General features: G+C 41.9%; 2 protein-coding genes across 3 annotated transcripts in view; both read right to left on the bottom strand.

Moving 5' to 3' along the window:
• LOC114614667 (cell cycle control protein 50C) overlaps window positions 1-8,790 on the bottom strand; it is an 18,068-nt gene extending 9,278 nt beyond the window's left edge. The window contains exons 1-5 of the mRNA XM_028760299.1: window positions 8,599-8,790; window positions 5,121-5,231; window positions 2,152-2,253; window positions 1,214-1,301; window positions 646-786 (exon numbers count right to left, since the gene is read on the bottom strand). Coding sequence (XP_028616132.1) covers window positions 646-786; window positions 1,214-1,301; window positions 2,152-2,253; window positions 5,121-5,231; window positions 8,599-8,790 — 634 coding nt within the window. The remainder of the gene's footprint in view (window positions 1-645; window positions 787-1,213; window positions 1,302-2,151; window positions 2,254-5,120; window positions 5,232-8,598) is intronic.
• Window positions 8,791-17,978: 9,188 nt separating this feature from the next.
• Cmss1 (cms1 ribosomal small subunit homolog) overlaps window positions 17,979-25,647 on the bottom strand; it is a 304,195-nt gene continuing 296,526 nt past the window's right edge. For both annotated transcript variants that reach the window (XM_028760229.1, XM_028760230.1), the window contains exons 7-10: window positions 23,173-23,233; window positions 22,745-22,832; window positions 19,622-19,710; window positions 17,979-18,243 (exon numbers count right to left, since the gene is read on the bottom strand). In XM_028760229.1, the coding sequence (XP_028616062.1) occupies window positions 18,160-18,243; window positions 19,622-19,710; window positions 22,745-22,832; window positions 23,173-23,233 (322 nt within the window). In that variant the 3' untranslated portion in view covers window positions 17,979-18,159. The remainder of the gene's footprint in view (window positions 18,244-19,621; window positions 19,711-22,744; window positions 22,833-23,172; window positions 23,234-25,647) is intronic.

The following is a 25,647-nucleotide window of genomic DNA, read 5'->3' as shown; positions in this document are numbered from 1 at the left end:
AAGAAGAAGAAGAAGAAGAAGAAGAAGAAGAAGGGGAAGAAGAAGGGGAAGAAGAAGGGGAAGAAGAAGGGGAAGAAGAAGGGAAAGAAGGGGAAGAAGAAGGGGAAGAAGAAGAAAGAGAAGAAGAAGGAGAAGAAGAAGGAGAAGGAGAAGAAGGAGAAGAAGGAGAAGAGGAAGAAGAAGAAGAAGAAGAAGAAGAAGAAGAAGAAGAAGAAGAAGAAGAAGAAGAAGAAGGGGAAGAAGAAGAAAGAGAAGAAGAAGGAGAAGAAGAAGGAGAAGGAGAAGAAGGGGAAGAAGAAGAAGAAGAAGAAGAAGAAGAAGAAGAAGAAGAAGAAGAAGAAGAAGAAGAAGAAGAAGAAGAAGAAGCCGCTGCCGCTGCCTCTGCACCAATTATAAAAACATACGGGAGAGAACTAAGCATGATGGCATATACCATAAAACTCAGCACTCTAGAGGCAGAGGTAGGCAGAACCCTGTGAGTTTTAGGGTAGCCTGGTCTACACAGTGAGTTCAGGACAGCTATGCAGAGATACCCTGTATCATCAAAACACACACACACACACACACACAGAGAGAGAGAGAGAGAGAGAGAGAGAGAGAGAGAGAGAGAGAGAGATGAGGGTGAGATATCTCTCTGGATCGTACCTGCAAATGTACTAGTAAAGTTACTGGATCTCGGATTCCGAAATTTGACATACTTATCTGTCCACCATGTAAGCCCACTCTTTAGCATCGGGACTTCTATCTGTGTAGACGAATTCACGCTGTATGAAAGAGTTATGGTATCTGAAATAAATTTAAAATCATGGTGGATATGTTAGGTAGCCATTTTGCCACCTTTCAAAATGCAGACCCAGACCCAGATGAGAAACAAATTAGAGTGCTTTTTTTTTTTTCAGACACTCAACACGTCTACATGCCATGGATGCTGATTCATGAGATCACTTTTTCCTTTACCAACACTGGGCCAATTATTGAAAAACGTTCTTTGGCTCCATTTAATTCATGTTCCCTGATTATTCCTTCAGATTGCTGGCAAGGGAGAAGTTATTTGCAAGAAATCAAATGCCAGACATCAATGTTCTGGCTCATCCTGGATAAAATATTTGGCACTAAGCAAGCAAATAAAACCAGCCACTCATCTGCCTGGGTAACATCCCAGATGAGCAGGGGGTCACATAGTTATGAATGAGGTAGGAAAAAAGTCACCTACCATTGAATATGCTGTTGGCAATTGCACCACAAGGAATGATGGGAGTATCATTGTAGGACACTTGGAATGGAGAACAGTACGTAGTATCCTGTATGCAAGGTGATGTATCAATTAGAAGGGCTTTTGGCAAACTCTTAGACTATTGAAAGAGAGGCCACTGGCAAGGTGTGTCAGCCCTCATTAGTGGATGGACTGCTCTCTGTTCCCCAGGCTTTCTGGCTCACTTAGACCACAAAATGTTCATTCTTTGGAGATACGTGTGCTTGTGGGTCTCTAGATATGTTTTCTTGTTAACAATACAGAGCGTGTCAAAACTATTTGCAGGAAGGATTTTTACCTTGCTATGCTGAATATCACATTGTCTATGTGGAAACAGCTTTTAAAACCTTCCTGTTAAAGTGTACCATACTCAGAGGATCATCCCTTGGGTCAGGTTACTTCACTGGGAAGTGCTTTGCTAAACAGGTTTAGGTTATCACTTCCATAGACTGTCAGAAGAGTCTCATTAACACATGTAAACTGCTGACAATAAAAGCTTATAATTCTAGGTCCACAAAGATATCCAGTCAAACCAAAGGATTTTATTCAGGAAATTCTCCTTTAAGTAGGATAAATCAAGGACTTCAGTTATAGAAAGGACAGACAAACATGGTTAGCAAGTGAGCAAATAGAGACCAAGGTCGCTCAAAATTAATAAAAGGGTAATTACTCAGTTGCCTAGCAACCACATACCTGTTTAAAGGGGGACAGTGCTCTCTCTCCTGATATATTTACCTAAAGTGCTCAGTTCCTTCACCTTAAGTAAGAATGAAGCAAACATTTCTATCTTTAAAAACCTAGATACCGAAGCCTGCCCCACACTTGTCTTTTAGAAGGAAATAACCACCTGGGTTAGAACAAAAGAAGAGAACATTACACCGATTGGAACTGAGCCTTACCCAAATATCCTTACCGGCCAATTGGATATTGCTTCTTGATAAAATATATCGATAAAGATTCTGATAGAAACCATACAATTTGTAGTACATATAAACATCACCCTGCATAGAAGAAGGAAATTTACTATGAATTTACTGGGATATTGATAAACAACATGAACATTCCCCCTCCAAAGCAGACAATAGTACACAAAACACTGACGGCAACTGAAAGCTTCTTTTTAGAAAGTAGAAACTACAAACTCAAAAAGAAAAAAAAAAACAAAGTAAAAAACAAAACAAAAAGTGAGACGAGTTCTCTCTGTGTAGCCTCTGGCTTGCTGGGTTTAAAGGCAGGCACCACTATGTCCAGCTTAGGCTGTGTGTTTTCAATACATTAACTTCAGGTTTACAAATATCGTTTCTTTTTGGTAGTACCAGGAAAAATGCTTTGCACCGCACCTTCTAAAGTTTTAAATATACTATTCACAAGATTTCAATGCCTAGATATTTTTCCCTGGTGAAACCCAAATTCCTTTTTTGGGTCCCTGGTCAATCTAAAACAGTCGAAACAACAGCAGCATGGGTGTAAGCTTTCCCAGCAGCTTCTTTGGTGTGGTAACTCCAGACACAGAAGTGGTTCTCAACCTGTGGCTCACCGACCCCTTCAAGGGTCAATTCTTTCACAGGGGTCGCCTAAGACGTTCAGATTGCAAAATCACAATAGCAAGGGAAATAGTTTTATGGTTGGGGGTCACATGAGAAACTGTATTAAAGGGTCGCAGCATTAGGAAGCTGGAGACTTGAGTGGCTGACAGGATTTGAGAAACGAAAAGTCCAACAACATCCCGGTGATTTTCCCAATAAGAGTGGGGTGTATGTATGGCTTGCCTAAGAGCGAGCTGCTGCTCATCCAATATCTTCTAGTGCTCTTAGTGGGGCAGCAGGCAAAGGCTAACGACCTTGTATGTGAGGAACGGGCTGTGTAGTAAGATGTTGCTGGAGACTGTGTTGTCTTGCAGTATATTTATACTATGATGGGATGCAGGAGTAGTCACAGTAGCCGCCACTGTAGGATTGGGACCCCTTGTCTGTGATGATGTGTTAAAGCCTGTGAGGAATCTAGTCTCATTGTACTAAATGGTAGTCTGGGAGCCATCGGGTAGATAGCATTATTGTGCTTATTTAGGGATGGATGGGGTCTGGTGTGTTGAGTGTCTCAATAGTAACTTGGTTTTAGTTGAACCACCTCATTAGAAGGATTGTATGGGGGGTGGTTCTGAGTTTGTGGGATCGTTGTCAGGGAGTGACCAGAAGGAGGTGCTGCCTGGATGAGTTGACTGTGGGTTGTGTATACTGCTGAGTAGATGGACCTGTGTTTATCCTTGTACCGCGCCAAAGCTGCAGGCAGTGGTTTGGTGGTGAGCTCTGTTTTTCGTTTCAGAAGCTGCTTTAATGCCTTCCTTTGGGGAGGACAAACATAACAGCAACATTTTGTGTATAGCCTTTCCGTAAGCTCCCAAAGCCTTGCAGTTTCAAAGTAAATCTAGGTGATGTAACTTGAAACTGAAGTCACTGAGCATGCGCAGGTGAGTGTGCACGTTTGGCCGGTGGAAGCTCCCTGCAGCTCGGGCTCTGGGAAAGCTTAGCTGCAAGTTCTGTGCTTTTTCCAAAGACACAGACAGATGTGAATTGATACTAGGTTTTATCTTTGGAATTTTTTTTTCTTCCTTCGAAAATTTAATTATCCTGAGTCTTCAAGAAGGAAAGAGGAATTCAGAAGTTAGGACGGATTGCAAGGGCTAAGAGACTCTGGGTAAGGACTAGAGAGAGGAAGGTCGTGGGCGCAGTATTTCGGAAGACTGGTCAGTAGGCTGACAGGAAAGCTTATGACATGTGCAGTATCTCACAGGACTCTCCTGAGGAGAGCCTACCTTAGTAACCCCTCATGAGATCAGTCCCTGTCTCATAAGAACCCCTGGAGCCCTGGCCTTTGTGCAGAATGGCTTCAGAGCGCAGAACTAGGGTCACCTTCAGCTTCGATCTCAGCAATAATTACTGAGAAGGGATTTTTTTTTTTTATGGCTCCATGATCTTACCTAGCCATCAAGACTTAAATGAGAAATGTATCTTATTCTGCTTCCCAAAGATATTTCAAAGGCATATCCTGGGCTCTGCAGTCTGAACCTCTTCACTTCGTCCTCAGACCCCCTCCCCCTCCCCCTTCCCCTACCCGCCTTGCCACATACCCGGTCCCCTCCTTTCCTTCAGAATGTTACTGAAGGAACCCAGGTACAGGCTGGTCTTCTCTCCGTGTCCCCACTGAGCAACCCACTTTAGGGCTGCTTACAACTCAGCTGGTCCCAAACCCAAGTCATTTTCATCTTCTGAAACCGACATACTTCTCCCCTGGATCCCTCTTTCCTAAAAGTCCAAGTGGGCAGTTCTCCTTGTGAGGAGTTCCAGGAAGGTTCTTCACTGAATCTCCTAGGACTGGTAGTAACTTGGGAGTTTAACTAGCCCAACAACAGGGGCTACTTCCCTTTACATTTCTTGGCGTTCCTCCCACTACCAGAGGGCCAGGCTGAGATCCTCTTTGGGACTGAATGACTACGCTGTTATAAGATGACTTGGGGCTGGTGAATCCAACTGCCTGGTGAGTGACACTAACTTAACGTGTGACCTTGCCCAAGTCACAAAGCTTCTCAGTCCAGTAACATTTTCACTTCGTGGAACAAGTTCTACAGCCCTGCCCACGCAGATATTTATGATAGAACCCGAGTGGCTGATCACACAAATTATATTGGAAAGTTAAGAATTCTCAAGTTTAGAAACAGAAAAAAAGCAAGGACAACAAAGGCATGCTGAGAATGTAGCATCATGGGTTCAAGACTCACCCTTTCTACCTCTCTATTTCTTGTGTTTTTTCAGGTTTTGGAAAGAATGTATGCGGAGGTACATGACATGAGCATGACGCTGATTGAACTCACCTCCATTTTCTCCGGAAGATAAAAGGGAAGAGAACAGTTGCATGCTTTGTCAAAATTAGAACTATTTTCCCGTAGCTGAGCGCAATTTGCACATGTGTTCGTGTAATTTATCTGTCAGGCATCGAAAAACAATAGTTCACTTAAAGGTTATATGAGTCCACATCTTAAAATTCAATGCCCAAGCCTCCCCCCAATTTCTTTTTCTTTTCTTTTTTCTTTTTTCTTTTGGAGATGTGACATAGATAAAGGCCAGTCTGCTTCGAAGGTGAGCTTTTCTGGGGTACTTGGAAGGAAGCCTTCTCACAGTCTCTCATTTGGTTGCCTGAAGGCATTTTTCACTGGCCTGGAACTCCATGTGTCTGTGGCACACTTACGTGATCTTCTGGGGTAATGTTGCTGTCCTTAGTCATAGGAACGGCTACTAGGAAGGTATTAGTCAAGGGTTTGTGAAAACTGTGCCCACAGCCCGAGTCTAATCACCTTCACAGGGAACTCATTCTCTATTTTTCCATTTTATTGTATGGAAAATATTCATATTAATTATTTTACATGTCCTCTGAAAGAAGTTACTAAAAGTGACCACATGGGATAGCAAATATTTCCAAACTATATTATTGATGTATGTGGAAAAGTTCCCAGCTCGAGAAGGTGCTGTGTTCTGCTTTTTTGAAAGTTAACTTCTCTGAAAAACTGTGTAATAATTTTTTTTTAAAAAAGAGTCACGTGTCCCAAGTGAGTGACTCCTGTGTGCTCTGGCAAAGCAGCCAGAAGTCAGTTCTGGGAGGATGCAGCCGGAAGAGAGTGGGAAAGGAGGCTCAGAGAAAAGGGCCTCTGGGGATGCATGCTCCCCAATCCTGTGGGCAGATTCTTCTTCCCTGCCTGTGATGAAGAGTAATGAGAGAATTCTGGGAGCATGGAAGCTCAGAGGAGCAAGTGCGTGGCTTTCTCTTTGGCAAGGTGCCAATAGGATGAAGGATTCTTTTGAAGAGAAAACTAACAGGAAAGGGGAGAAATATTGAATCTTGCAGAGACCCTGAAGGAGTTGAAGCTGAAAGTGAAGTGTAAATTCACTAATCGCCATTTTATATATATATATATATATATATATATATATATATATATATATATATGGCTTGAATGATTACTTTGATAATATTTATGCTTCTTCTGGCTGTAGACTATACTTTAATTTATAAAGAGCATTGGGGAACAGGACAGTATGCCAGTCAAGAGCCAGCACAGACAGCATACTGAACCGAGCCAAGGGAACTGAGGCGCCAGTGTGGCCAGAATCCTCTTTTGACTGGAGTATTATATTTGACCTCCAGTGTCTACATTTTGATCACCAGTATATTTCACATAACAGTTTGTCTACAAGTGATGTCACATTGGAAGTGCACATACATGAGAGAACATGAGTGCACATAGATGATGGAAGTGAGAACATAGATTCCATTTTGAGCTGTGGAAAGAGAACTAGAAGAAATGTTTCATGAGCGTACACGTTTTGATTAGATGGTATCTCTGTTGCTTTCTACCTTTAAGAACATAGGTGAGAAATGCATACCCCTCATATACCATGAATGTAATCACAGGATTTTCAATTCAGTGTTCAACTGAACTTGTAAATCTATAGATAAAAAGACACAACAAAGACTGAAATCTGCTATTATAGAATTTTAGAGGCGGGTGTCCTTTGTACTTAACGTGACTTGTAAAGAGTGATTCCTTGTGATCTGGGGCTAAATGAGAAAAGGGAAGGCCAGCCTTGACATCTTCTCTACTAGGTAAGGGCTTGGTCACCCTGGTTTGAGGTGTTCAGTTTATCTTATCTCTTGGTGAAATTAAAAAAAAAAAAAAACAAAAGCAAAAAAATTTCTATGTGCAAATGGAGATTTACCCTCTGGATGTTGTTGGTTCCCTGATAAAGTATTAGAGGCAACCCTGTCTGAAACACACACACAAAACGATCAAACAGACTTACTGGGGAATACCCTATAATGTCATGGGATAAAAGCATTTTGTTAAGAGTCATTTTAAAGACTGGCCTTAGTCAACAGCCAGTGATGGATGGGGTCGTTGTCTCATGCACAAGGTAACATAATTCAGCAATGACTGCTTCTTAGTGAAGATTGCAGAGGAAGAAAGATATGGAAAAAAAACAGATGGAGAAGCAAATAAAATGAGCTGTTTTTAAAATGAAAATCAATCTTGCTTGCAAACACATTGCTTTGATAATCACTCATCCCGTTCAGCATAGGCAAGTTTCACAGATTCGAATGGAACTCGCCATACAGAACAAGCTGTCCTTGAACTCACGAAAACCTAGCTGCAGCTGCATCCCAAGTTCAAGGATTAAGGGTTTGTGATTAAGGGTTTGAGAGGCGGGTTAATTAGTTGGATGAAAATGAGATTTTTATATCTTCACCACTGTGAATTAATATAGCCAGTATGGAAAACAGTATAGAAACTCTTCAAAAAGGTAGGTCTGTCTGTCCATCTCACTGAGTATATAGCTGAAGAAAATGAAATGAGCACATTAAAAAGATATCTATATTTTTTGCTGTCCTATTCATAATATTATGGAATCAATCTCATTGTCCACTGACAGATGAATAAAATGATGTAATATGTCTACAGTGGAACATTATTTGGTCATAAAGACAAAAGCTTGTCATTTGCATCAAGATGAATGGATACAGAGATTAGGACAACAGATATTGCATGGTCTTACTTATATAACAAATCTTAAACGGTTCATCCGCAGGCAGAATAGTTCATAAGCCAAAGGCCAGGAAGGGCAGTGGGAGGAGGAATGTAGCTGGACCATGCAAACCGAACACAGAAAGATCAGTCCTTGTGCTGCACAGCAGAGCATGTGTCTGGCTCACAGTAACTTCCTATATACTTCATGAACGTGTAGGAGAGAGGAACTAGAATGTAGTCATAAGGAAGTGGCAAGGAGAGCAAAATCATAGTTCCCTTGATCTGCTCGTGTGTGTGTGTGTGTGTGTACTAAAAAAAATCACTGTGCCCAGTAAAGTACTACAATCATGACATGTTAATTTCACAAGAATAACATTTAAAAATGCACATGCTTTTAAGAATCCAAGATCTTTATTTTTGGCTGGCTCTGTGCTCTGTGTGCTATAACGTAATCTGTAGGATTACTGAGGTCTGACAGTCTTTTGAATTCGCCTCTTCCTTCATTTGTTTGCTGCATCCTCACTTCTTTAAGGTCACCTGACTTGGCCAGTCTCTCATACATAAACGTGGCCAGAGATGACCAACATGACAGTAGGAATGAGTGAAGTCACCACCGGGGGCCCCTCTCATCGGTATCCCTGCCAGCTCAAAGTTGGTTGGATCCAGTCATATCTAGTTTCCTGTTGAGGGGCTATGTTCTTAAAGTGACTGCTCCTATTTATAGTCCCAACGTGAAAACTGTTGGAAATTAAACATACAACACAGAACAAACCTCAATTTCCTTGGTGCTCTTTGCAGAAATCAGAAGGATGATGCCCATAGAGAGGCAGAATCCTCCTGTGGTGAAAAAGATAGAGAGGACCACCGAGGCAGATAGATTTAGCTGCTGGGTGGGCAATGTTTGCTGCTTCAGTGCTGTGTTTTCTGGCAGTCTGGACAGGTCATACTGGGGTATCACCTCCATTTTGGTCCTGTGGGTAACTCACAGACCTTGAGGACATTAGAACATTCATACTTACAGTAAGATCGCATAATGCTAATGGTACATGAAGAATTACATGAAGTTGTGAATTCACTTTTGCTTTCTGTTCTTGTTCTCTAAGCAGACCTGTATGTACAGGAAGCACAGCTCTCTCCAGGCACTGCTGGGTATATTTTATTTAGGCTCAGAAAGTCTGCCATGCTAAAATGCCATGCCTATAAATGTTCTCTTCCTCAAAGTCTATAAAAACCAACATCTGCTTCCATTCAGAAGCAGTTCTTATGACTTGTTTCAGAAATTTGTTGAATATGTCAAAGCAAAACCTTCTCAAATTCATCTTTAGAAACTTGTGTAATTACTTTTGTCATTATTACAATCAAAGTTAGGGCTATTCACTTATATCCCCAAATATACCTATAGTCTAACAGGAATATAAACTAAATTGGGGAAACGCTCAGAAATTACAGCTAGCTTTGCCATTTTCGATGATACAGAAACAAACAAACAAACAGATTTGGAGAATATATGTGCATGTACTTAATTAATTTCAACAGCTTTCTTATTTTGTTTTGTTTTCATACATAAAACCCAGGCAGAACTTGTAGATTGTAACATCTCATTTTGCAGCTGGAGAGATGGCTTAGTGTTTAAGAACACTGGTTGCTTTTCCTGAGGACCCAGGTTTGATTCCCAGCACCCATAGTGTGGTTCACAGCTGTCTGTAATTCCAGTACCAGGGGATCCAATGCCCACTTCTGGCCTCCATGGGCACTACATGCACATGGTGCACAGACATTTATTCAGGCAAAATATTCATACAAGATAAAATAAAAATAAAAATCTTGAAATAAAAAGGCTCTCTTAAATCTACTCGTCAGAGGTTAGTGAAGTATCAGATATTCAGCCTTGCCATACAGCAAGCATTAGCTCTGGTTTGAGGGTTTTCTGCTTTCGCTGTAAATAATCTATAATTATTCATTTAAAGAATGCCAGAGGATAGAGACTAAGAATTTTATAAAGTAGGCAGAGAAGCCATGGTGTGTGTGTGTGTGTGTGTGTGTGTGTGTGTGTGTGTGTGTGTGTGTATGAAAGAAGGCAATGACAAATGTACCTGATTTAAAAGAATATCAAGAGAATACAAACACATACAGTAGTAGGTTTCCAATTCAGAATCAACCTTTATACTTGCAAAACAAGCAAAACAAAAGCAAATTACTCGTGGAAGAGTTCTGGTGTGCTATCTGAATCTGACCTGCCAGTGCTGACAGCCATGCTGTGGCTGCCCACTGTGTGAGACATCACTGTGTGAGACGTCAGGGAACAGTGGCGATCACCATCTACAAGCTGTTTTGCTAAGTGAGCCTGGCTAAGGGCTTGGGTTTAAAGGGCAGCAATAGACCAGAGATTAGATTGTGTGTGTAAAACTGTCTCACAAGGCATCAGGCACGTTTGCGACTTAAGTTCCTGCTCCAATGCTGGAACAGTTAGTGCTCAGTAAAAGATATCTCTATAACGAACCATTAAGAAGAGTCTTTCTTAGCCTTCTTTATAAAACAAGGTCGAAAGCTACAAAGTTTCACAGGCAGTGTGTTAATCCTGGCTCTCCAAGAAAGCAAATCTCTGGATACATAAAAAAGTATTATAAGGAATGGTCTCACACAAGTATAGAGGCTAAGTCCCAATCTGCCGAGTCCAGCCTGTGTCCCAGTTGAGTTCTGAAGACCAAGAGACTGGTATAACCTTAGGAAAAGCCAGTTTTTCAGTTAGAATTCTGTTATTGGGAGAAAGGGAGGGGGCAGCCTTTCTGTTCAGGTCTTTAAAGGAGGGGATGACTCTCACTCAGATCATGAAGGGCGTTATGTTTTAATTAAATCCATTGATTTACATGTTACTCTTTTCATAGACAACCACACAGAATAGTGTCTTACCAATTCTCTGGCACTATGTGATACCAAAAGACATATTAAAATAAATCATTGTAGGCAGTAAATGCAAACATTACTGGGGCAGTATTCTTTTTTTTTTTTGAAGAGACATTTCTTCTTTTATTGGATATTTTATTTACATTTCAGATATAATCCCCTTTTCCCATCCCCCCCGGAACCCCCTATCCCATCCCCCCTCCTCCTGCTTCTGTGAGGTTATGCCCCCACCCATCCTCCTACTCCCATCTCCTGGCACAGTATTCTTAAGAGAGATAACCAGATACACCTTTTATATCTACCTTTTTACAAAACTTTTGATTTTTTTATCATTTTTTTTCACATCATATAGTTTGATCATTTTGTTTCCTCCCCCCACTCCTCCCCACCACCCTAACTATCCAGCCTCATATTCTCTCAAAAAACAAAACGAATAATGAAAAACAAAAATTAAAGCAAAAATCTAAGAGACAAAAAACAGCAAAATGAAACAAAAAAACCTACAAAACAATAACAAAATAAAACAAATCTGCCCCAAACTCCAGAGTCTGTTTGGTGTTGGCCCACTAAGTATTCCTGGACATGGGGCTTTCCATGAAGTATAGTTGATATACCACAGGATACTCCAAGGGAAAAAACTGATTTTCCTTTTCCAGGAGGTATCAATTGCGAATAGCTTCTTGGTCAGGGGGTGGGATTTTGTGCTCATGTTCCTTCTCAGTGCTGGGATTGTCTGGTGTGAACTTGTTCAGGTCAGGCTCTCTGAGTTCATTTGTGTTTCTCTCCTGTCATGCCTAGAAGATGCTGCTTCCTTGGAGACATCCACCACCTCTGGCTCTTACAATCTTTCTGCCTCCTTTTCCCCATAAATAGATCCCTGAGCTTCCAGGGGAGGGGTTGATATCTCACTTAGGACTGAGTGCTCCAAAGTCTCTCGAATATTGTCCAATTGTGGGTCTCTGCATCTATTGCGAAAACAATCTTCTCTGATGAGGGCTGAGTGAGGCGTGATCTATGGGTCTAGCAGTATGTTATTAGGCGTGACTTTATTGCTATGCTCCTTTAGAAGAACAATAGTAGTAGATTTCCCCCTAGGGCCATGATCTACCTAGTCTTAGGTTGTTGGTCACTTCAGCAGTTTCCAGTACCGGTTCTATCTCATGGAGTGAGCCTCAAATCTGACTCTATGCAACACAACTTATGCTTGAAAATACACTTTCAAATATGCTTTGTTTCTTAATAAAGAAGGTTCCTCAACAACAATACTATTGACAATTTGTTATCTGTTGCATGGCACAGAATATTTAGCTCCATCCCTGACTTCTACCAGCTAAGTGTCAGTCCCACCTCCCAGTGGATGTCAACAGTAGCCTGCTACCCAAAGTGTGCAGCTAAACATAATTTAAGCATTGCAAAGTGCCCTAAGGGGAAATGCCTCTGCTCAAGAACCATCATTCTAGTCTAATACCTATTTGTTAGTAGTGGTGGTATCATTAGACATTTTTTCGAGATGGTTTCTCTATGAAATCATGGCTATCCTGGAACTCAATTTGTAGACTAGGTCCTGGCTATCCTGGAATTCGATTTTTAGACCAAGTTGTCCCTGGAACTCAGAGATTCACTTGACTCTGCCTTCCCAATGCTGGGATTAAAGCTGTATGCCACCACACCCAACTTGAGGGATTTTCTTAAACCTTTGCTTTTATTTTTCTGTAACCATGGTGTAATCTTCTGGTATGTACACTATTTATGAGGAGACGTGAACACATATCTACTCACTGGAGACAGGGAACCAATGGCCAACCAAAGTAATGATTCCAATGCACTGTAGCTTATTGAATCAACGACCTATCTGTTTTACTTGCAGGATGATGAGGTTACTGGTCCCAAACTGTCAGCTCCTTGCTGGCAGGTCCAGGCGAGAGGAGAGTGGTCCCTGGCACCAAGTCTCTCCGAGGCTGACTGGGATGCTGAGTGTAGACGGCCCAAAAGAAACACACTGAGCCAGGAGTCTTGTAAAAGCAGGAACTCAACTTTATTGCATCACTCTCTTGTTATATAAACTTGGAGCATAGGGAGGGGGATTTTTGCTGGGGTGAGATGACTTAGGAGGTGGGAAAGTGTGATGAAGGGTATGGGGTGACTGACAGCACCAATGGCAAAACTCTATGTTAGCAATGGTGGGACAGGGCCAAACAGGTTTTGCTGAGTCACCCCAGTACAGAAGTGACTGAGACAGGTCTCAAAACCTGAGCCAGGCTCGAGTTTGTCCACAAGGGCCAAACCAAGGCCAAAATGGGGACTGACATCAAATAGCCACATTGCTTAAGTCAACTCTGTCATAGTTGCATATGTGGAGTGCACTCTTCAGGAACTGGTCTACTTGCTATGTTAGTAACTCCTAAAACCACACTAAGTTGGGGCAGAATTACATACAGGTGGGGGTAGAGCACGGAAAGAAGGAATCTTAATTGATGGTCTAATGACTCTTCAAGTTCCTATTCTATGCAGGAAGGTCAACAGTCAGCACAGATGTTCTGGTGAAGATTGCAATGTCTGCTAATGTTGAAGGACTTCACAGTACCTACTTGGCAATACCACACACATTACATGTTTGGAATGCCTTACGTCTAACTCTCTATCATTACCTGCAGGGATGCAAATACAGTAAACATCAGTGTAGAGTCAGGATGTGGTTATGGTGGGAGCTCACAGTATTCACAATGGTCTCAGTGTTAAGGGCAAATTAGTGGATTGTTCTGAATTTTGACAGACTTGGATCTGCAATGTCTCCATATGAAATTATGTCTAGTATATATTTTTCTACATTATCTCAGATATGCCACTTGACAAAAGGTTACACATCTGGATTATGAAGGTACATGATTGATTTTGCTTACCACAGGCTAAGAGAATCTCACTTGTTAGGGTTAAGGGATTGCCAAGGACCATGCAGGACATATAGGTTTAGAACTCATGGAATGTGGTCTACCAGTTACCATAGCCTGCCTCATGGGTGAGCCTTGGTGTGGCACAACCACCTAGGACCACGTGACTTAATGCTGTTGTGGAGTTCTACTCTGCTTGCTGCCCTGACATACCTCTTAATTTAAGGATTATATGAAAACTCTAAGGGGCTTCCAGTCCCTCACGGGACAGTATCACTGGCACTCACAATAATAATGCTTGATCTCTTTTAGGTTTTGCTACTGGAACAGCTTGATTCAATCACCAACCTAGAGAAGAACTTAGATTGTCAGCAATGACCACCACCCATAGAAAACACGAGTCAAAATAAAATTGTTAGTGAAGCTAAGTTGAGATATTTTTACTACTGGCTCTGATATAGATTGTTCCTTCCATCCATCAATTGTGTATATGTATGTATATGTGTACGATTTGTGTGAGTGGGGGTTTGCATGTTGTTCCTCCTACCCATTAACTATGTGTGTGTGTGTATGTATGTAAAGCTTGTCTTGGCATGTGTTGGAGCTTGCTCTATCCACCAATTGTGTGTGTGTATGTATATGTATGTATGTATGTATATGCATGAAATGCTTGGAACCTGCTTGTTGGAGCTTTGCTCTAATCATTCTATGTATAAATGTGCATATGTCTGCCTGTAGGTCTATACATGTATGTATGCATGTATATTTTTGTGTATATGAAGTTATTGGACTCTGCCTTTTGTTTCATCCACTCAGCCTCTGTGTGTGTGCTTGTGTAAATTTTCTCTTTCCTTTTCTTTCTCACTAGACCCAAGGAGTTAAGAGTTCATAGTTTTTCCACTCTTAGCCCTAGTAAATTAAGCTTTGTTCCCGCAGAGAAAAGTCTGCTGAATAGCTTCTTTAATCATTGGCAGCAGTTCCTGTAGGTATCTGGATCCACCCACTTCAGTGCCTCTAAGCACTGACCCTGCTGCTTGCCTCAGTTTACCCACCACATGGATGCCAAAGTTGGTCATTGGCAAGGGATAAGAATAACAGGTTTGCTTTGGCCATCATATAAATTCACACTTTCAGTGAACTTCACATCCATAGCCGCTCTTCTTTCTCCTCCCTCTGCTGGGTTCCAATCAGGGTCTTTGAAGATGGAGTGCACTCCGGCTTTCTGAGTGTACATTGGCAGCTTTCAGCCAGAGGAGGTGCCCAGGCAGTGCTCACTAGAGTGTAGGAGTATGTGCTTTGTTGGATTGTGTTTGCTACCCTGTGAGCTAGAATAACTAGAATGTGTAATTTTATCAGCAATGGCATACACTTCTTTTATTATGCGCTTGCTGTATGTTCTTTTTCAAAAAGATGAAATTCCTGAAATCCAAGTCCTGGGCCTGACTTCCATTTTACCATTTGAACTGTGCATGGTCCTTGTGAGACTCAGTTTTATTGTCTATAAAATATGAATAAGAACTGGGCATAGTGGTGCATGCTTCAATTCCAACACTTGGGGAGCAGAGGCTGGTAGATCTCCATAGTGAGAGGTCATCTCAAAACAATAAACATAGATTAAAATGTGGATAGCAGTTTTCCTTAAGGAATGCTTCACTGATGATGTAGGCTATATACACGAGTTGTACACACAGTGTTTACACAGAAGATAATCATCCAGTATTATATGGGTAACAAAACGGAATTTGATCAGTAGCTGTTAGGGGCTGGGGATCACTACACAAACTATTCAGACATCAATCTCAGTCAAATAAGTATGGTTTACTGAATACTATACCCGAAGACTGATTGATCAGGGACACAGACCAGACTCAGGAGCTAGCTGTGACATTGAGTTAAGATCCTATAGGGCTTTTAAGTCTAAAATCCACAAACATCTGTGCCAAGTTATCCCCTCAAACAGGATTTAGGGATAGAGTATTTCCATAGAAACATGTCTTTGTTATATATTTACCCTGTTCCCACTGGCTGGGGTATTCAACTGTTCTAGGGGACTTGGTTTGCCTAACATTCACATCTTAACTTGCCAATCAGGATGTCAAATACCCACATACATGGGTCTCTTTTTGTCAGGCAGGATGTCAGTTCCCAGGGAGGTCTTGGGAACTTAAACTTTACTTAACCTCTACTTAAAATGGAAGATTTACTCCAAATAGCTTCTTATATTGGTGCAGGTGTCTTTTTTACACCGAGTTCCATCCCAGGGGCAGTTTATAAAGGCTAGAAACCATAAAGGTTCATACTTAGGTGCAGGAAGTGCTGCTGGGTGGTTGGTTTGGGTCCAAGCTTTTTGTGGCTAACTATACAAAGCAGTTCTACTGACTGTAACAGCCTATTCTGCCCCATGTTTGGGGGCCACTTTGTCCTGGCCCGAGCTGCTGCTCTGGTCTGCCGGTCAGGGTCTAGCAAGAGAGAGAGAGAGTGGGGATGGAAGGGCAAGAGACGCAAAGAATGGAGACAAAACAGAGGGTCTGATCAAGTCTCTCTCTTTATTGAAAGGAAATCTTGGATATTTATACACTTTACCGCCTGCCTTGCCCTCGTGGACAAGCAGGAGAGCACAGCTGAAGGCACTTTGTCACTTGCTTTGCAGTGTGGATACCACGTGCACCTTGCAGCTGGTGGCACTAAACAGCAAAACAAGATATGTGAGAAAAACAAGATGTTTATCAGAGTGTGCTCAGCTGTTGTGGGCTGTTGAAAACAAGTCTCTTGTCAGGGTATATGGCCTGAGATGGCTGCAAAGACGATAGCCGCTTTCGGCTAGGAGTCGGCTCCCAACAACTGACTACTATTATGATTGTTTTTCAAGAACACCAAAGCATAGAACATCCTAATAACAGCAGAAACAGGACAAAATGGCAAGCTAGACAGGTAAAAGTTACCTAGGCCTTCCTTAGCAGTAGCCAGGCATGGTGACACATATACTGTAACCTATAGAATAAAATATATATTCATGTATCCTCACTGGTGTAAAACCAATACTGAGCAGAGAACTAAGAAAAAGGAAAGCTCTTTTTCACAAGGATTCCAATAAAGCTCAAAAGAACGAAAATAGGAAAATTACCATAGTAAAGGCAGCTACAGCAATAATCTATGGCTGTTAAAAATTACTGGGTAGCTTGAAGAAAAAGATATCTACATCTTTAAAGTATCTCTTCCAAGATAAATATGGACTACAAAGGGGAAAATGACACATACTTGTACCACAGAGGAATGTGGCAGATGCCACTGGTGTTCAAGGTTGCTAGTGTGGGACCTAAGACACAGTAACGTTATGTATATCTCCTGATAGGACATAGGGAGAGGGACATACTGCCAACTGTGGGTCTGACCCGTACTCACAAAACCTCAAGTTACTAAGTGGACACATCTGGATTTAGATCGTTTACAAAAGGGTTGATTAGTGCTCATCACGTGATGTCATGGGAGAAACAAAGAGCAAGCATTGTCACCATCAGGAAGAATGACAAGTGTGGCACAGCCCTCCAACTGGAAATCAGAGTGACATCTACTGTGCTGATGTTGGTTTGCCAGTTTTGGTAGGTGTGCATTAGGTATCTCAGATGGTAAGTAACAATGGGAGAACCCGGGGAAGGGGACATGGGAATTACTTACAGTGTATTTGCAAAAATTGTGCTCATTGGAAATTATTTCAAATTAAAGACCCAAAAAAATATAAATGATTTTGGCTGCTGTATTTATATCTGCCTGCACCAGGTATATTTGCTCTTTCTAGTTTTGTTTGCCACACTGTGTACCTGAGACAATGTTTCACAGCGAGGAAGTGTAGGAGGCATCACCTGACAGGCAGACAGAGATGAGAAGAGACCTTAACAGGACTCTGGACTTCCAACTTCATTTTCAGCTAGGACAAATATCCAACAGGCTTCCAGTTCCTCACTGTGGGATCCCTTTCAGCTGATCTGCCTGACAAGGGCTGTGAGCCAAGAAGCTCACTTTTCTTTGTCTAACCTGACCAATCTGAAATGAGGGAAGTGGGACTCATCCCAGGCCAGTAAAGGCACGTAGGACCCTGAGCCCTCTCCTGGTGATTTTGGTGTCCACTGTGGGAGTCTACTTCTGAGCTACAGCCCTAGACCTTGTGCTTCAGATTATCGTCTTACTTATGTGCCTCATCTCATGGTCTCTCTGACAGTTTTGTCAGATAGCATTCCTACTTTTCACTCTACAAGACTCAATCTCAGAGAAGGAAGTGTCTCAGTGTCTCAGCTGCTGTTTCCTGTCTCCTGCATAGTCAAAGTAGAAGAGAAAGAAAAACTGTCTTCTCAACAAGACAACATACACAGGCAGAGCTTTTATTTTCTGAGGGTATGAGCCGAAGGACAGGCTCACAGTTGTCAAAGAATCCCCACGAAGCATCCTCAGTGATCCATTGGGTGATGAAGTTAACATAATTACGTTAGAATAGGTTACTGAGTGCTTGCAGTATGTTGGACTGGACTCTTCATTAGGACCCAGGCTTAGAAAAGGCCCAGCTTCAAGGAGTCTGACTTGCATAGGCCGAATACTCCCATATCTAGAAGCTCAAAAACCTCCTTTCTTATCTAAATAAGAGAAAAGAACAAAACAACAGAAAGGTTATGATCAAAACTAGTGCTGGTGAACAAAGCCAAGCCCTGGGGTCCCATGTATTTAGACAGCTGTTGTGATCAGGATCAGAGAGGACAACAGTCCTAGGCTAAAGATAGAATCTATGTTTGATTGACAGCTGAAGGTCACACAAGTAAAGAGAGAGATACTGTGAAAACATCAGATCCATTAAAGTGCCTTTATGTTTGCACCCATCCTGAAGAAGATGCTGCAATGTGTCTCAAGGACTCCAAAGTGTGCTGCTGGCAGCCCACATGCCGTGCTAAGACCCAACACAAGATTGAGATAACTGTTAATGGCACAAACGTAACAAAAAACGTAACAAAATTTTGATACCATTATAGTGAATTATTCAGATTTAACATTATAATAGAAATTATCTGGCCTTGTGCTGACAGCTAAGTGTTTTCTTTTTTAAAAGACTATTCATGGATGTAGAGAAATCCGTGTGTGTGTGTGTGTGTGTGTGTGTGTGTATGCTCACTCCTGCACATACATGGGTGCATGCATAGGAAACTAAGCCAATGGTTTCTTTTTAACTTGAATTGATGCCTAATATAACTCGCCAATCAACTATAATGAACTTTGTTCAGTGTGGGGAAGCAGTTTTATGTGGTAAATTAGCACACAGCATGCTTTAGAGGTGCAATCCCAAGCATATTTGACAGTAGTCTTGGTAGGTGATTGACGGCCTTGTTTATTATTATGTAACCCCTCCCCCTCCCACCACACTTATCAGATGAGATTGAAAAACTGTTCTATGATAACATGGTGGGTGGCAAAATAAAATTTCTACATCATTTTCATAAATATACAGGGAGCTGTGCTGTGCTCACAAAGGCATTCGGTCATTCAGTTTGAATCTATCAAGACACAAAACCACTCCACACAAAACAAAAACGTCTTTGTAAGTTATATAGTAGGTTTTGTGGGGATGTGGAGAAGCCAACAATAATCATCCCCTCTTCCTCCTCTGGCCAAAATTGTCTATATAAGAAAGAATGGCAAAGATGACTGTCTGTGTTGGGAGGTACAGGGACAGGACAAATCCTCACGGCTGGCTTCTTTGAAGTGCAGATGTCCTAGTGGGGCAGGAGCCATGGCCATTTAGTGAGCAACCAAGCTGATCCTATACTACACATGGAAAGGATATAGTTACGTGTAAGCGGATGAGCTGGCTCTATAGTAGTTACCTCAGCGTTAAAAACAGAAATTATTTCCAAAGCGAGAATGTGCTGGCTTCCCATGTCAAAGGCTTTATTACTGTGTTTGAACTCAAAGTTCAAATCGGAAAAGAAAAAAGATTAAAGACAAGTGCTGATTACACAGTACCTCGGGAATGTCCATCATTCTCCTCAGCTTCTGATCTCTCCAGTTCCAGTCAAAAACCAGAAACTTTAAGGGGTTCAAATTAAGGCCATCTGAAAGACACAGTGAGAGTCATGGTAGTAAAGTCCTACGACATAAGCTTATTAAAATGGTCTTTGTCCTCCTGGTTGCTTCACTTGAAGTCCTCTCCCCCAGCGATGAACCTCTGCACACTGCCGCTTTCCTAATGGGAAACACGTGCAGTAGCTCTCTCCCTGCTTCTGAGGACAGAGAAGCCACTCTGGTGAAGCCTGTCAACCCTCAGGAGCTCCCTCCACTCATGAAGGGTGGAGGCTGGGGTCTCCTCCTCCTTCTTGATTTGAGAGCCCACTTTTGTGGTCTGTAGAGCAGTTGGGAACAGCTGAGTCGGCAGGATTCTGAGGCAGTGGGGATGGGGAGAAGGATGAGGTTGGGGAGACCCTTTGGTGGGGCTGGTAAATCCTGTAAGGATTGCACCCACTCTGCTATGGGCTTTACCTAGAATTATTGCACAGTAAGACCGGAGAAACCCAGGCCTTGTGTGCCATAGGAGGGAACAGTGTCTGAAGCCTCTCAGCATTCAGCTGTTCCCCACAGCCTTTCCCTGCTCAGCCCTCCCCTCTCTGCCCCAAAGACTCTTCATGCCTTTTATAATTACAATACTTTTATTTAAAATACTCTCACTGGAATTCAGATAGGAAACTGGGAAAAGATAACAACCCTCCCTTAAAAGAGACCCAGTGTTGGAAAAAGCCACCAGGGAAGGGCCCTCTTAAATGGAACCACTTTTACCCAGAGCTTTAAAACATGCATTGGCAAAAGAGCTTTCCTTCTGTGATGTCTCAGTTAAAAGAGCTACCAGAAGCTTCAAGCTACTTGTAATGATCACTGTTTTATGTACACTTTTAAAAAACTGGGTAAAATCAAATATCAACCCCAAAAGAATTGCAGACAATGTAATACACAGATATTACAAATGAGAAGTAAATCAGTTTCCTGATAAGGAAAGTCCTCGGAATGTATAAATATTTAAATGAGACACATATATTTATAATATAAGGTCTCTCTCTCTCCCTCACACACAAGTACATTCTAAGTATGTGGGATGTTATGTGATCTCTGCTTCATAAAAATGTATAGTCATGTAGAAATAAGACTGAAAGGCAGTTTAGTAGTTATAACTAACAAATTATCTCTAAAGTAGCGGATTTTTTATCCACATCTTTCTTTCTTTAAATTGCATTTATTTAGTGTACGCATGTGTGTACGTGTGTGGGTGGGCCTGCATTCTAAGGTGAGTATGGAGGTTAGAGGGCAACTTGGAGGAGTCAGTCCTTCTCCCATGAGTTCCAGGAATCAAACTCAGAATGTCAGCCTCGGTGGCAAGCTCCTTTACCATCTTAGCCATCTTGTCCACCCCCTCTGTATCTTCTTGCTTTTCTCACAGACTCATAGTCAGAAAGTCTCCATAATTGCTAAATTAAAACACCACAATTCTGAAGATAGTTTTACAGATCCCCGTGTCATAGATATCTCTTTTCATTGTGTCAAGTCATAACAGTAACACAGTAAGTTATAAAAACCTTATATGTATCCTAACACTGTGGCTAATATATTATAAACTATCTACTCCATCAGATTCAGAAGTAAAAGCTTCCATTGATAACACAAATAATCCACAGCTACTTAACATTATTTTTCTTTATGAAACAGGCTTTCATACTAAAGTGTTCCAACTCTGTAGAGATCTAATCAACAGCTTGAACAGCTTCTTGTCAGTCTCCCTCCTTCCCTGCTCCTCTTTTAAATCTAAAAAGGGTCTTGTTAATAGGTGGGGATCTGGTGACAGAAAAAGTCATTGGTCCCTCAGGGAAAAAGCTCTGGAACTAAGAAGACCTGGCTGAGACTGTGAGAGGAATCACTCTTCTCTTCTGAGGCTCTGCTTTATCCCAGAAAAATTGAACCCTGGCCAGTAAGGCTGCTGTGGGCACTAGTTAGATAGCACACACAAAGGATGTCCAGCATAACGCCCATTACAAGTAGGAATTCAAAAAATGTTTGCCTCCCATCTCTATCAGAGACCTCCAGTGTCTGAATTCTTTGCCATTTGCACAGAACCCTGTAGTCAGTGGGTTTAACTAGCTGTAGATTATTGCCATCTGGAGAAGAATAGCAGGGGTTTTACCTGATGCTTCCTGATACAATATTGTTTCAGGTGAGACAATATTGCTAAAGGTGTTACTTTGACAAATACAAAATAATTCAGGACTAGATCCGACAGAAGACAAGGTCATATTACTATGCTAAATACTTTGAAAATAAAGAATGAAATTAGTAAATTCGAACTAGTTTCCAGGCTCACGTGCAACTTTGGCAGCTCTGGTGGCAAGGGATGGAGACCCTGATAAAGGTCGCACAGGCAGCTCAGTGAGACTTTGTCTCAAATCACACAGTGAAAGGAGCTCAGGTGACAGGACTCAGCAGGGGACTGTTTGCCTAGCATGGCTGAGGTCCTAGATTCAATCTCCAGTACCTCAAAACAGCCCCAGCTCTCCCCAAAACCTGAAAGTCTTGTAAGAACAGGCACTAGGATTACCTGCAGGTCAGCATGTTTCTGGAATACTTTCTGTGCAAAGCATTAAAAGGGAAACATATGCTGGAGAATATTCTGGAATATCCCTGTTTTATCTATAGTTATGATGTTTTCATTTCAGTCTCTTTATTATTCCATTATGACCAGAATAGGAGTCTCTGAGAATCAAGCCTCATTTACCCAAGAAGGAAATACGAAGCATAGTGGGCTATCCCAGTCTCTCGGCCAGCTGATGGGGGTGAAGCTTGTGTGGAACCACTCGGCACTCCAGTCACTAGAATCTGACCCTGTTTAGCTGGGCAAATGCATTTCAGTGGGCCACAGCCCTCCTCATCCCTACAGCACTGCACAAGCAGCCTGGCTTCTGAGATCAAAGGCTGAGTTGAGTTTCCCACTGGGCGATTTACACAGAGGCCTGTTTTTCTTTTTGTACCGAAAATGTTTTTGCCCAGACTCACACAGGGTGAGGCAAAGGGCTGGCTCTTAACAGAGTTTTCACCATCCCCATCTCATACCTTGTTTGACAAGTTCTTTGATTCTCCCAGGAGTCCCCACTCCCAGGTGTATCACACGATTCTCCAGAAACTTTACCTGCTCCTGGACCTTTTCAAGATGGAAAACAGGGGGGAAAAAAGGCAGAATCATTAACTTTTTTTTTTTTTTTTGTTTAAGGTAAACTGGTCAATACCCAAGGGATTGGGAATGAAAGCTCAGCTTCTGCCCAGGAGCTGAGCAAGGCAGAGAGCATGACTGTGTAGGTCAAGGGAGCCATGTGGGGGCATGAAATGCAGAGGAAACCCAAATAGTTGTTAGCTCTGTTACATCAAGAATGGATAAAGAGCAATGGTTTCCAAGGAGACTAAGAGGTCGAAAGGAAATGATGAGGCCCTGGGTGTCACTGGGGACCACTTATCTCTTATCAGAACTACAGGCGCTTGCTTACCTTTATGTGTTTCGCAAATAATTTCATCACTTTGGCATCTCCTTTGAATGCTGTCAGAGACCTAATGAAAAGGAATGAATTAATGCATCGGATAGATTATGACAACTTACTCACTTAAGAACGTACTATTTATAGATTATAGCGTATCACTCAAAACACTGTTCTAAATGTAGATAGTCATGTTTATATCTGCACACACGAAGATCATTAGGCAAGTCTGTCTCTGTAGTGAAAATGGAGTGGGCTTCCAGGAATGATGACATGTGTGTGAAATCACTCAAGAGGTTGAGGCAGGAGGATTATGGTTACGTAAATACAAGCCTAGGCTACAGAGCAAGATGCTATCTCAGAAAAGAATCAGAAATGGGGGGAAGCCATTTGTTCAGGTCCACATCTGGGTATGCTTCTGAGCCAGACTTAAGTTCAGCCTACTTTGGTTCTTTGATGATTCAAACATGTGTGTCTGCTGTTCTCTAAGCAGAATTTCTGTGTTTCATGTGTGCAGCGGAGAATCTCCCATGTACTTCTGCATAATATGTTTCAAACAAAAAAAAAAAACTGGTTACAAGAGGAAACCTTAGAGCAGTAACCTCTGCTGTTAACCTGGGGACAGAGAAGCACAGGATGAGCCCACCAGGGAGGAGGGCTAACATCCTAGCACAACGGCCCCCACATTTGTACTCGGTAGAATGAACTTGTTTGTAAAATTTCATACAGGAAGCCATTCCTGCCTGGGGGAGAGAAGGACTGAAGGGAAGGAGGAGGGAAGGAGAACGCTGCAGGATGATAGCTCCTGATCCATGAGAGTAGGAGTGACTCATGCAGGAGCGAGGCGACTCTTTAGGTGGCATCTGTGAGGACTGAGGGGAACGAGAGACCCTGAAGGGTCAGTTGTTAAGACAGTTATTAAGATGAGAGGTTATGGGTCCAGCATTCAGTGTTTTTGGAGATTTCAAACATCTATATTTATATATGTCCAATGAACTGAATATCAATCTACCTACCTACCTATCTACCAACACACACATACACACACACCACACACACACACACCACACACATACACACACACCCTTTCAAGTCTTTATAGGGTCTTGCTCTATACTGAGACTCTTCACAAACCTGTTATGCAGGCTGTCTTCACACTTGCAATCCCCTCACTGGGGCCACTCTCAAGTGCTGGAATCACTCACAGGCAGCAGTATGCTCAGCTTCATTTCAACATTTTAGGGCCAAAATGCTATAGGGTAACCTCAGCCTCGGTTGTCGACTCCTTTGGTATGTCGGTAAGGGAGTCCACTTAGTTCTAGGAATTCACCAGTTTGGATCTATCCACATCAATTCAGATGATCAGTTCTGAGGGTCAAGGCTGGTCTGCTTGGTACCTTGGAGGACAGGTTTTACGAGGACTGTTGTGACAGTAGGGCCTCAGATTTGACAAACAGTTGCTCTATGAACAGCCAGATTACAGCATCTACTCAATATGTTGTTTGATAGATGACATTAATGACGATACCACTATGTCACCTGGGACTGGTTTTTATTTTTAAATTTGAACTCACAGGATGCCCTGGATCTGGGAACTGAAGTTTCCCAACACATTCTGTCCACAGAAGTTGGACCCATCTCTACAACCTAAAAGGCTTTATGGAAGGGCTCAATGAACACCAGTTCCTGCTGGCTTCATCTGATTTTCTGATCTTTCTTGTTTTCATCTTTATATTAACTACCTGTTTTTCATTTGGTATATTTCTGTATGTCACTCAAAATTCTGTTTTGAGTTAAAGTGGGTGTAATGAACAAATACGTTTTTAGTTAAGATTTAGATATTGAAGGTAAGGATATCACTTTCCTTAATATGTCATTATGTTTTGAGAAACACTGTTGACCAGGGGGAACATATTGATATGCCAGATAGTGAGACATACAATCCAGTTTGTATTGCAAGTAAATTCTTAATTACACATAAGCATTTTCCATTGCATGGTTAACAAGCAAAATAACAGGAGTCATGACAATCAAGGGAACAGAAGTTCTTATGATAGAATTATTAAACACTGATCTTTGTGAATAGGCTTTTTTTGTGCTTGTTCAAATGACACTTTGTAATTCATTTAACCTTGAAACGGATCATAATAGAGCTTGGGACAGTTGGTAAATGAAATGTGACCACACAGTGCTTTTATGCCCCTTGGAAAGGAATTTATATACCGTAAAAGCTCAAATCAATATGACAACTTGTTTTGAAGAGGTCACAGGCAGGCCAGCTTCTTTGCCATTAGCATCTCAATTTGCAACGGGTTCTGTAGTGGTCCTCTGGAATGCTCACAAACATCATGTGAAATGGTCTGATTTCAGGGCCAACAAGTGTAGATGCCTACCCAGGGAGACTGGGTTGCTGAAGATCAATTATCTTTAGAGCAGACATACTTGAACATTTTGCTTTACTGGAGAATGTGGGGTACGGTTTACATT

Source organism: Grammomys surdaster, unplaced genomic scaffold (genome assembly GCF_004785775.1).
Source record: "Grammomys surdaster isolate TR1022 unplaced genomic scaffold, NIH_TR_1.0 126398, whole genome shotgun sequence".
Taxonomy (NCBI): domain Eukaryota; kingdom Metazoa; phylum Chordata; class Mammalia; order Rodentia; family Muridae; genus Grammomys; species Grammomys surdaster.
This window is presented reverse-complemented; position numbering and strand designations above follow the sequence as displayed.